The following is a 13,269-nucleotide window of genomic DNA, read 5'->3' as shown; positions in this document are numbered from 1 at the left end:
GTCTGTGATTCAGAACACACGTATGGTTTTTCCAGAAAGTTATGTCAACTCTAGAGGAGAATGCTAAAACCATTATCAGATAACAGCCATAATATATTTGATAGGTGGCAGTCATTACTGATACTGGTCAAACAGCACCACGATTAATATAAAGTTTAAAACTCCCTGGGACCAATGTGCTAAAGATACAGAAATTAAGGTCATGAACACACGCAGTTTCTCTCCCTTACAAACTATGATGTATGTCAAGGGGCAAAGCACCCAGAATATTCCTGTGTCACCAGATCCTCCAGCAATTTCATAGAAAGACAAACATCTGTAGAGTGATTTGATATTTATGGAGCACACTTCATGAGCTTACACATGCACTTTTAGTGGGAGTTCTGTACAACATGAATCTAGAACACACTGCATTATATTTACAAACATAACCCTTGCCTGTCGCACAGCAGTTGCTATGAATTAAGTTGAAAATGTCAAAGGGGTAGAACGCAAGCCGTTCACCTAAATATATACAGATGTAAGGAGCAGAAGAAAAGTTCTAGAAATACTTCAGGTTAAATGCAAAGCACTTCCATTAATAAACAAGTCTTCAGACAAACTGCTTCCCAAGATAAATACTTTCCCTTCAGAAGGGAGAATGGATGCAGCTTGTACAACTTAAACAAAACTAGCAAATAGAACTGAAAATAATAAATAGATGACTGAAGTGTTGACCAAGGAAAAAGTAGTCTTTTTTTTTTTCCGAAGCAGAAGCATAGTTTCAAATAAGCCCCTCCAATTAGTATTATCACATAAAAGCATAAGGCAGTGTTATGAACAAAGAGCTATGCTAGGTACCACCAGAATACATACAAACTGGAATCTAGGTAGTAACAAACACAATGTAAAGTTATTATTAAAAACTGTGACTTGACAGAGCTTGTGGTTCAGTTCTAAGAATCAAAGCAAACGGTATATAAAAACAAAAGAGGTTTTAAAGAATTTTTAACAACCCAAAAGCGTGCAACTCATTCTTTTATTCATTTGTCCACATGACAGCCTAAACATCTGTTTGGTTTCTTAAGTGGTTGTAAGAGTTTCAAACACAACAGCACTTACCTTGGTATTGTCACACATTTTGTATTGCAATTCTGAGTGGTAATTGCCTTCTCAAGCTCATCCAGCTGTCCTGTTTTCTTTAGCTTCTTGACCAAGCTTTTCACTGCTTTTTCACACCACTTTTCCTCCTGACCATTCTGCTCACCACCACCAGCCCCTCCAGAGCCACCGGCAGACTTTTTCCACCCCAGAAGTCTCTTCACAACTGGTGGAGTGAATGGCAATATGGATGACATGACTTTCACCAGACAGAACACTCGGCACGCAATAAATTAGTGATTCCCGTCTGATCCCTAGAAACATAAACCAAAACAGACACATTAGCACTGAGGTTTCACATGAGACACAAACCTTGCTTAGGACCTCTCCCCACCAAATGCCATAGGATTTGGCATCTGAAAACAAGTCAGGTAACAGTTCAGGACTTCTTCACATCAATGAAATTGCAGGACAAAATTTCTACAATCACTTCAGCAGTTAGCTCAGTTTGCTACAGACACCTAATTTTTCCTCAAGTTCTTCCTGGCCAAAGTCTACTCACTTCAGAAGTTACAGAAAGTTAACTTACTTGAATCTAGCTTTGCACCTAGTCTGAGCTGGTTTTAGTAATTTGTGACAGTTTTCCACAAATGACCGACAAATTGCATACTCGGATTTGCATGTGCTGCCCATCTCCAAATTAACTTAACAAGCAAAATTGTGTCTAGAGTGCCATTTAATCATTATGAGTTGACAGAAGTCTTTCAGCAGCCAGCCATTTGGCAAGCCTTTTTTGATCATTTGTTGTGATTTAAATAACTACCAATTTTTGTGCCACTAGGGACACAGATTTGAAATTCACTCTGACGTTCGGTGATGAGATTATTCTCCTGTTCCAGGCATGAGAATTCCAGAAAGTCACCTTACTTCCAAACCTCAGCACCCTTAGCTACATGAGTTACTTCAGTCAGATGGAAAATACCTTGCTCTAGCTAAGCACTAACACTACCTTCAGGCTACATGGTCAGAGCTTTCAAGGCAGCTTATGTGCATCCCCATCCTGAGCTGGCATGCTCCTCGCTTCTATCCAAAATATACAACCTCACCTAACTGAAGTTTCCCATCTGCAAAACAGCGTGGTTCATTTGGGATACTTCAGGCTACAGTATTTCTGGGTAATTTATGCTTTATCATGTCTTCACAGTTCCAATGAGAACCAACAAGTCACCAGAAGCTAGAAAATATTCCACGGATAGCTTTAAATCTTAACTTTTTGACTTCCACAAAACAGAGCATTCAGTAGGAAGAACATTTCGGTTTCAACTAAATTATACCTCAGTGAAGCAGCTTTTGAGATCACCTGAAAATATGACCAAAGCAAGAACTGTAGTTGTTCAGGCTCAAGGAGACAGGTTCTGATTAACAGGGACTTGAGATTAACAACAGTCACTTTTTGGAAGTGATTCAAATAACCTGTCCTAAATCAAAGCATTCGTTTTCATACAAGACTGTAACACGCAAAGAACTTCTGTTCTTACAAAAGTGTTAAATTATTAGGGAATTGTGGCCGATACATTGGACTACAAAAACGTTACATTGTAGCCTTGGCTATAGGGAACAAGAGAAATAAACCCAGCATCCAACATTTTCAGATTAAACACAGAACAGGACACTCAAACTCCACTATGCAAAGCATGACCTGGGACAGCAGTTACTCTGAATTTCGTCACTGAAAGAGACTTCAGCTTCTAAGCAGGGCCAACACTGGATGCTTCAGAGGCACACGGAATTCAGGGAGCAAACCAAAGGAGGACAGCCTGTTTTGCTGCAAAACCCACATTTTCAGGCACTGGCATTTGATGGATTAATATCTGAACACTACATTCAATGCTGACAGATGCAGGCAACGGATACCAATATCACTGCTTATCCACATGCCAATTCTTCTCATTTATGGAGCTCACTGACATACAAGATAGGCATTTCCTGTTCTTTTGCTTCAAATTTGACACCTATCAGTGTCCCAGAATACTCCCTTGATTGTCAGCCTCATAAAGCACACACTTCTGAAGGGTCCCATTTACCACCACAGTAAACTGCTTATTCTTCCAGGACCTTTGAGCACTTTCAATGTTTTTACCTGATTTTCAGCTTTACAACACCCCTTGAGGCAAGGTGTCCAGTCTTGCATTATTCTTTCCCTTAAAACGTATCACTGATCTATATATAAATTTCCCATATTCACTTTTTTAAAATGAAGACAACTTGCATTTCTGCTTAAGTGTGCAATGACTGATTTAAGTCTTGCAGCAGGAAAAGTTTAGAAAGCCTACACATTTCAGATTGTCTTTACATCTGAATTCACATTTTTCTGCCATGCTCTGAGGCAAAAATCCCCCTTTAACCATTTTTAAAGTCTATCAGTTCAAACTCAACTGACCAGAACTTTCCAGACACTTTACTTAGTTTTAGCCAGCTCTCAGATAGATGTTTACTGTTTCTGTAAATGCTTGATGCTTCCAAAAAGCACAGGTTTATCTGCTACCCCATGGCTGTTTGTCCATGAAAGTTTTTTTTGTTTGTTTTTGGTAATGGGATATCTTTTATTACATCAATTCTCACACCTTAGCAGCTAATTGTAAAAAACATACACCACAGCTGCAGACTAAGATTCTGGGAGATTTTAACTTCTTTCTTCTAACTACAGCCACACCATATGAAGGATGTGCCAGGAGCATCAGTAAGAATTTCAGCAAGTTATTCCAGTTACAGCCCCATATCTTTCAAAGGCCAAGCAGATAGAATGTGACCCAAGTAGGGCAGCACTTTGTTCACCTCAATACTTCAGCCCACTGCAATGAATACTTACAGGAGACTATTTCAGCCAGTTTACTTTATGCAAACGTTGCACCCTTCTCCATGCCTAGAAGAGGCACTAGGAAACACATGGCACAATTAGGTTGAAGGTCAGATGAATCTAAATTATGTAAGGAAAAAGCAGCAATAAAGTAATTAAGAAATACCCTACTGGGTTCGAAGAGTGGTACACCTAGCCTACTGCCCATTTGCAGCAGTGGCACAAGGCAAGCACACAAAGCTTGCTGGTTTATGCAGTCTGTTCCTTCTGTAACTTCAGCACCTGAAATTGCTGTAGCAGGAATATTAAATACTACCTTCCTACTTGCTCCCTTTAGCAGCCATTTAGGGACCTGTTGTCCACAAATTCACTTTCTGAACCCGTCTCCACAACCCCTTGTGGCAAACAGCACCAGGATTTAACATCCATTTTTTTAGAAGAAGTATTTGGGGATGTCTTTAATTTAATCTCTTCCAAGTTTCACTGTGCCCCTTGTTCTTCTGCAAGCTTTACTGAAGAACCGTTTGTATTCATCTTGTCCACAAGCTTCGTGATTCTGTACATTTGAATCACGTCCCTCCCACAAACAGAGGACTGTTAGCCTTTTGTGGCAAACAAAGTATCTGAACACTGCTCACATAGTTTGGGAAGCTCCCCTGGACAGATGCCAGGCCTGAAGTTTTCCTTCTCCAGCTAAGTTACAAGCACTTGAAGGCATGGCAGAGGGAGCATCTAAAGACCACAGAAAAGTTACATGAGATCACGGCTAACATCTTTTCAGTCACGTTACACTAAAGCTCTCCACATCAGCATTACAAGAAAAAGCACACAGATTTATACCTCATGAGCAATTTGCAGACAGAAGACAGACAGCACGTGTGTGCTGCTGAACATCTGGCAGCGGCTCAAGAATCTGCCCCTTCCACTGCCTCTGGGCTGCTCTGCAGCCCTACATCTGCACTGAGTTCCCTCTCTGTCCACCGAGGCAGACCCAGACATCAAACTTACACCAATGTGCTCAGCAATCACTGCTACAGCTCTTTTCTGACCAGCAAACCCCATTTCAATTCATCACCTGGAACTTTTGCCTTCAGAGTGACATGGGAATATAAGGAGTTTTGATCTTTGTTCCCAACACATCATTCAATTGCACACTTTCACTGCTGGCACTAGCTTCTTGGTAAAAACCCTCCTCTAGCCTTTTTCCTTGTATGCTTCCTTCACCCACAAAAGATGTCATTTTCTCCAAATGGGCCCAGGAAACACTTGCCAATACCACAAGCAATATTCCCACATTACAAAAATGGCTGCAGATTAAATACAGGCTAAATAAATACATAATAACCCTTCTTCTTGTGACAGAGCCTTTGTGATTTCCTTGTAATCCACAGGCAACCACCTCCAAACACTGAGAACCTATTTAGGGCCTTTGCTTTTTAAACACCTTACGCATGCTTTCCACCACTTGTTCTTTGAGCTGCCTCTCCACTGCTCGTTCTGTTCCACTGATGCCCAACACCATACCCCAAGATCTTGTCTTATACTTGCCCGTGTACTATTTCCACATATCAATGTACTGGGACTCTAGGTAATTACAGGGAGATTTCCAAGACCCCTTTCCGAGTTCAACTGCAGCTGAACTATCAGTATGATGGCAGAAGCGTGACACACAGCAGAAAGCTTTCGTTATTTCATCCTTTTCCACATTCCCTGGATTGTGCCTTAAAACCACAGCTTTGAGTACTCAAGGAGCTTGAAAGAGAGGTACAAGTGTCAGACTGCTGGCACACAAGGAGCACACGCTGTTATACCCAACAGATTAAAACTGGAAAACGTACAGATTGCCTAACTTCGGTGGTATGTTTCATCTCTGCCCCCGTAGTACACTCGGCTTCCTCGCACACACGTTTCTATAGCGGGTCAGTGCAATAGTTGGCAACTTGTAAAGTCACAGTTTGAGTCATGTCTGCTATTATTCCACTCTACTGTGGCTCTCTGGAACAAGGATTAAATATTAAGCCCATGATCCCAGAAATAACTAAGCATAAAAGATGAAGAAAACCTTAAGGGCAGCATGCTTGCAGACTAAAATCTTCAAGGGAAATTTTCCTCAGTGTCTGGAACTTACTATAAACACACTGGTGCTACCAAAAATATCAAGTGATTTCTGGCTAATTTATTCTAAAGCCTTATGCAACACATTTCATATCAATCTGCTTATTCATATTAAACTTGAAATAAAGAAATGGGATCTCTCCTGGTTTTACTAGAAGTATTCTGGCTTAGAAGAATCACATTTTCAAGTGCTCTTCTGGAATGGAGAGGACAGAAGTTAAGCTCCTAAGGAAAGAAGATTGAGGGAAATCCTTTGTAGCATTTGCGAGAGCCTACAAGTTCATTTAGTCATAATTTTAGTCTCATTTTCATTATATTTTAAATAGTTCTTTTTTTTTTTTCCCCATTAATCCTAGAATTTGGAGGAGGTTCTATACCAACTTTACCAAGTGTACAATGCCTCACAAATCTCAGAGGAAGGAATACCCACCCTTTCCCTTCACATGCCTCCCCGTGCTGTTAGTTCTTTCAGAATAAGCATATAAATTGAGGCAGTCTATTTAAGGCAGCACCAAGACCCTACGTTAGGCTAACCAGTACCAAGAGCTGAAGCTTTAACGTACATAGGTTAGGCAGTACTGCATGTAACATGTATTAATTAATGCAAGGTCATCAGCAGTGGAAAAACTTTGAGAAACAATAAAGCTAGCGTTTTGTCTTGCACTGAACAGAAGCAAAACAAAATGAATTTATGATCTGCTTCTGGATCCTTGAAGCAGTGTTATTCCAAACAACGAGGCAGCTTATTCTCAGCAGAATTTGAGCAAGTTTTCCCCAATGCTAATGATTTGCAGGAAACCTGAATTCTGTACAGTGTTCAAACTAAAAATCAATGCCACTTTTCCCCGTTCAGACAGAACGTATTCTAGTTAAAGAACTTGGTGGAACAGACAGGAGAAGACGCTTCACTGCTGCCAGTACACCCACAACCCCTCCAAAACCTGCCTTTTGAGACTCTGGAGGGCTCATGCCTTCTACTTCTCCCTCAAACACATATTAAAGACACCTGGTTTTGTCATACTGGAGAGGCTTGAGCCTGCTGTGCATACATACGTTTCCGAAGAACAACCACACGTGCAAGTTAGACAACACACCAGCTTCTCTCCCTGTATTCAGGCCGGAGCAGGACAGCTTCAAGTACTTCCTTCCTGGCTGTTGGGCGTTCGGGTTTTTTGCCTCGGTGTGGGCAGAGAGCTGGGGAAAGGGGAACGCAGCCCTGCTGAGCAATGCCCCCAGATCCACCCCCAGCCGAGCTTCACAGCCAATTAGGCCAGCGGTGGGGAGTGGCTCCAGAGCGCTCCCTCCCGAGGGGCTCCAGCTGGCCCGGGCTCCCAGGAGCAAAGCCAAGGTCCGGGTTCAGCTTTGACAAGAGCTGATGAAGTTCAAGGCAGGCTGCTCGTGATCCAGGGGGGCAGCAGCGAAGGGAATTCTCCCTCCGGGACAGCTTCAGAACAAGGATTTTGCAATGTGCAAAATCTACAGCCTCAATTTGCACGTTAATTTTTTAAGTTTCTTACAGTCTAGTATTGCAATGCATCTTGAAACTCTGCAGAACTTTTATCTTTATATAGCTCATTGAGGAGAGAATTACCCAACTACTTTGAACGTTTGAAAGTAGACTTTTTCCTCTCACTCATTTCACAAAGTTTGATTATGAATCAAACAAGAAAACTCTTGTTTCTCATATGCAGGGCTAAAATAAGCACCAACATGATAGAACAGTTTCAGGAGCTAAATTTTTCTTCAATTACTGAGGACTACTGCAAGCTACAGACAAAATAATGAAAAGCTTTATTGCTATTAGAAAATTAGCACATTGGAAGCAAAATGTGCATTCACATAGCACACTAAAACTGCATGCACCTAAACTACTAATAGGACTGATGTATTTTAGCAACTCTCCTAGAGGAATATTACCACAACTGCAGTCAGCCAATTCACTTGTCCCTCCAAAGCAGCAAACTTTTTCCACATCCTTGCTATTTATGAACTCACAGCCTTTCTCCTCAAAACTAAAAGCCCTTGGTAGAGCCACAAAAGCACCAAAGGAGCATTCCCAACCACAACAGTTTAAGCTCCTCTCACCTAATTTGCTTTGATTAAAATTGCCCATGTGCAACAGACAAAGGGCAGTTTCATTATTTCGGAAAGCAAATACTCCTGAGGTAGAGCTGACAGGTAGACCCAGAATTGAATAGCAGGTACCCGCTTCAGCTTCTCGCCATGTAACTTAGCAGGTCCCCCCCTTCATTAAACCATAAATAAGCACATTTAGCAATTAGTTAATGCAAGATGACTTTTCAAAACAGCCTAACGTCAACAAGTGTTCCCCCAGCAGGCCAGGCTCCCCTCTGTGCTCGCTGTGCACAGAAGAGTGTCTTGCACTATGCACTTCTCGCTCCAGCTTAATTAAATCAAGCTCAAGCCCCAGACTACGCTGATCAGAGACCCAGAAGCTGCTCTCTCAGTCTCTTTCTTGGTCTTATTTCACACCATGGCAGTCAAACGCACTTAATCACAATAAAAACTCATCTGGAACAACGCCTTACTCTTTGTAAGACAGTCACTCTACTGGAAGTTGAAAGAAACATTTATTAAGACTTTCTGCAGTAGCCAATTTCTTCTAGCCCAGAGATTATTGAGCACAGGGCTGCCTGTGCTCTCCATTCTGTTACAAAAAACTAATCCCATCGCATGACCTGCAGCAATTCAGTTTAACAAATCAACAATTACAAATATTTTGGCAAAGTAAGCTTAGGTATTGTTTGCCTCTCGGCACAGTTCACAACCAGTTTGTGGCTTTATGATAAAAGTCATTAAATCCAATCTGAAAAGCAGAATTTACAGCTCACTTAGCAAGTCGGGTCCATAAATGGATGCTTTCAATTACAAGGCATTTACATGCACAGTCATTAAGGCAGTGCTGAATACATTTGAAAACTCTAGAATACCTTTAATAATAATTAAAATTCTGCACTCTCTTCTTTATATAAACAAAACTTTGGAATTTTCTTCAGTCTCAAGCAGAGCTTGGATTCATTGTTATCCAGAACCTACTACAAAGCCTGTTCTCTCAGTACTTTTGTGGGAAAGGGATCGGAGTTGGAAACAAGTTTTGTTTTTTAAGTTTGCACTCACTAGCACAGGTTTCTGAGCTCCAATACACTCGATTATATCAACCGGTGCTCAACACTTCTGAAAGATCAAGTGGAACAGGAAGATGGAGGAGCACCCAGGAGAGCCTTTCATTTGGAGATTCCCTGTGCAATTCAAGCTCATTTGATTTTGCTCACGGATCTAGCTTCTAGGTGGAGGAAAAAAAAGAGATCAGTTAAGAGACCAATGTTTGTTTGTTTTTTAACCTCATTTTTGCAATTGTGGTGTTTTTTTATTATCATGATCAAACAGAATCTCAGGAAAGCTGATAAGTTGCTCTCCAAAATTATGCTACCCGTGACCAGACTCCTCCATAAAGAAAACTGAATCCTCTCTCTTGCTCGTTTTACTGTAGCCCAAGCCTGAGCCACACAACGACCAAGCCACCCTATTAAACATCCCAACATCAAACATCCCCATGAAGATAACCCAAAGGACACATTTAAGTGAAGTTTAAGCTGAGAGCCTCCCCCTCCCCCTTTTCCAAGGCATTTACAGTTCGCGTTATCTTTCACCAGGAGAGTGCTAAGCAAACGGCGCAGGGTGGGGAGGAGGGGTCTGCCAGCTCCAACCTCCCCCCCCCCTTTAACCAGCCAGCCACTCTCTCCCCCTCCTCCAACTCACACCACCTCGCGAACCCACACGCTTTCAGACCGAGCGTGGCACAAGGATCTCAACCCCTGGCGCCCCGATAACCCACAGCAAGCCCTGAGCAGCGACCCTGCCCTGCCAAAACCACCACGGAGCGCCTCCTGCCTCACCCCCAGCCCCTCACCCCCCCCCCACCACCACCAAGCACCCTGCAAACACAGCCTGCAGCACCCCGGAGGGCAGCCAAGCGCCCCCCACACCCCCCATTTTCCCCAATTTCCCCCCAATTTTCCCTCGTTTTCCCCAATTTTCCCTCATTTTTCCCTCATTTCCCCCCGCCGCGGCCTGGCTGTGAGGGGCTCACCGCTGGGCCTCGGGGAGGGGGGGGGGCAGGGCCCTGCCCGACCCCCTCACACCGCAACAAAGCGGCGGCGGGGCGCGGGGACCCGGACACGGCCTCCTCACGGTCCCCACCGCCCCCTCCGGCCCCCTCCGGGTCCCCCCGGTCCCCTCAGCGCCCCCCGGGTGCCCTCAGCGCCCCCCCGGCCCCTCACGGCCGCCCCGGGCCCGACCTCCTGCTCCCCGGCTGGCTGCGCGGCCGCACTCCTCCCTCAGCGCTGCCCGCCCGCTCCTATTGGTGGGCGCGTCGCCCCGCCCACCCCCGCGGCTGGGAGGGGAGGAGGCCTATTGGTCCGTCGGAATGTCGATCAAGGGAAAGGAGAGAGGGGATTGGGGGGTGCTGGCGAGGCCCCGCCTTCCTCTCCGCACCGCTCTCGCCGGTGATTGGTGGGTGCAGGCGGCGAATCGCAGGGAGGGGGGAGGGAGAGCAGGGAGAGAATGGGGGGCGAGGAGGGGCGGGAGGGCGAGAGGCTCCGCCCCTCCGGCGGGATAACGCCGCTGATTGGTCTCTGTGCTTGTCACTCTTCCCTCGGCGCGTCCGCTAGGGGCGGTTGAGCGGAGAAGCGGCGGCGGCGTTTGGGTGGCCTGCAGGCGCGCATGCGCGCTGGAGCCGTGAGCCGTCCGTTGCATCCGCTCGGTGCTGTAACCTTCCGCGCTGGGCGCGGGTGGGAGCTGAGAAAAAATAGTGCCGGGAGGTACCTGAGGGCCCCCGGCCGGCCCCGTGCGGGGCAGCCCCCGGCCGCCTGCCCTCGAGCTGAGGAGCCGAAGTGATGGTTAAAAGCCCCCCGGGTGAGGGAGGGCGAAAAAACATCCTTTGGAGGGCAGGCGGCATGGTGGCGCCTCAGGAGGCTGAGGCAGGAGGGGGATGGAGCCCTGCGCCCCTCCCACCGGTTTGGTCCTCAAGTGGATGATAAACCACACAAAAAGCACGTCAAATCACACATAAAAGCCATAAACCATAACGGAACCCATAAACCATAACACCACCTCGTCTCAGAGTCACACAATCACCAAATCACCTGGGTTGGAAGGGACCTCCAGGATCACCCCGTCCAAGCTCTGCCCTATCACCAACCAGTCCCTCACTAAACCCTATCTCTAAACTCTACATCTGATCGTCTTTTAAAGACCTCCAGGGTCTGCTGGTGTAAATCTGCAGCAACTTGGTCCCAGCAGTCCCCAAATTGTGAGGCCGAAATATGGCAGCAGTGGCGCCTGGGGGCAGCTCCCCACAGAGCGGTTCTGTCCCCTCCACTAAAACCTTGCCACTTCTCTGTCTTTTTTTTTTTTTTTTTCACAAGACTCTTCGCAGCTTTAACCAGCTGTGGTAATGATATAACCAAATTCTTGTACCCGAGTGAAAGCACAGGGTCGCCACAAGTAAATGAGAGCCTGTTGCCTGAAACTGCATGGCAGGGAACATGTTGGCGGGCAAAACCCATCCCTGCTTTGTCCACTCTGTGGTAATGTCCTACACGTTCCCCTCAGCATCATCAGGAAACCACAAGATTGGAGCTTAATGTGTTTGTTTGGGGTTTCTTTGTGTGACAAGGTCCGTTCGTGCTTGGAGATGTTGGAGATCATGGGGTTGGAGATGGTGGAATTGGAGGTGTTGGAGATGATGGAGTCTGTTGGAGATGCTGTGTTTTTCACCTCCACGCCTTGATACTTTTCCTTCTTTACCCCCATATATCACATCCGCAGGCTGCTTCTCTGACACCTGAGGTCCCAGCTCACCAACGTAACCTCTTGCTTTCTAGAGCCGTGCTCCTCTTCCAAACTGAAGCACTCAGTGATGTAGGTGTTATGATTCAGTGTCTTGGGCACGTAGCCCATCTCCATAGGTTTGGTATTCTCAGGAGCCGGGTGAGGCACCTCTCCCATCATTTAGCCCTCCTGACAGAATGATGGATGCGGACTTGCAGAAATCTCCCTCTTGCCTTGTCTGTCCTTGGGTTTTCCCATCTTGAACCAGACGCATAGCTTACTCAGTTACTTTTTTTTTTTTTTAGTTCTGTCAATTAGAGATTCAAGCCAGTCATGAAAGAGACACAAAAGCAGATACACAGCGCAGACAATGCAGAGCTGCTAAAAGATTACCATCATGTTTGTGAAAGATAAGGAGGTGTTTCAGGCATGTTATACCTGGAAACAGATACAGGCTATTCAGCCAGCACAGCACTTGCTTTGTGGAGGGTTCGCTGCGTTCAGAGAGAATTTGCTGTATGAGCAGCAAGTTAATTAAGCTCAGTGTTTCTGCAGATTTGTGTCAGCCTTTCCCTTCACCTCTCCACTGCAATAAATCCAGACCCCCGCATTCTTACCTCTCCTAGGCTGGCTTCTGCTATACCCTCACCTCCCATCTATGTCCCCAACATACTTTTATTGGTTTGCTGTCTGGGCATGGAGCAGCACACGATATGGCTGGTTCAGGGCTATGTGTGCTGGTTGGCCCCCTGCCTGCCACTTCTCCACTGCCAAGGAAGCCAAACAGTGCTGATAAGGGCTGAGCTCTCTCTGCCTTTCTCCAAGGTGGAGAGATAACAAGGCTTTTCTAACGCAGCCACAGTTTATCATGAAACTTCACTGACATTGTGTCTTCAGGAGCCCTGGTTCTCTGTCCAATTTGGTTGAAATAGGCCAAATGATGGAAAAACTTAAACTGGGGGACTTCTGACCAAAATAAATAAATAAAATAGAAAATAATTAAATAAATAAGTAAGTAAATAAATAAATAAAGCACGGCATTTGCATAAACCTAATTTCTTTAGGAAAGAAACTTGCAAGCAGGCAGAGAAATAAAGCAAATAGAAGAAGACGGCCACAGGGCTGCAAATCGCAGAGCCCAGAAGTTACCTGAGAAGCGTGGTTGCCGTGGAGAAGCCAGGCAAGATGTGCATCTGTAACTTAAACACGGCTCTACAAAGTGCTCCCAGACACATACCTGCAACTGCAGAAATAGTACCTCATTTGGGAAAAGCAAAGAAACAGCAAAACACAGTCCCTGATGCCAAAGCTGGATATTGCTAAATTTACTAATAAATCAGCAAGCCGTGTAGCTCAGCATATTT

General features: G+C 45.2%; 1 protein-coding gene across 5 annotated transcripts in view; it reads right to left on the bottom strand.

The window, feature by feature from the left end:
* SMAD2 (SMAD family member 2) overlaps positions 1-10,421 on the bottom strand; it is a 48,955-nt gene extending 38,534 nt beyond the window's left edge. Inside the window, exons 1-2 of one of the 5 annotated variants that reach the window (XM_032205461.1) lie at positions 10,372-10,421; positions 1,102-1,394 (exon numbers count right to left, since the gene is read on the bottom strand). In XM_032205461.1, the coding sequence (XP_032061352.1) occupies positions 1,102-1,337 (236 nt within the window). In that variant the 5' untranslated portion in view covers positions 1,338-1,394; positions 10,372-10,421. Of the gene's footprint in view, positions 1-1,101; positions 1,395-7,105; positions 7,235-9,190; positions 9,349-10,371 lie in introns of those variants that run through there. The other 4 variants (XM_032205462.1, XM_032205464.1, XM_032205460.1 and 1 more) reach the window with 4 other exon arrangements.
* Positions 10,422-13,269: the final 2,848 nt, after the last annotated feature.

This window comes from Aythya fuligula, chromosome Z (assembly GCF_009819795.1).
Source record: "Aythya fuligula isolate bAytFul2 chromosome Z, bAytFul2.pri, whole genome shotgun sequence".
Taxonomy (NCBI): Eukaryota; Metazoa; Chordata; class Aves; order Anseriformes; family Anatidae; genus Aythya; species Aythya fuligula.
The sequence above is the reverse complement of the archived record's forward strand: the minus strand, read 5'-3'. Positions and strand labels throughout refer to the sequence as shown.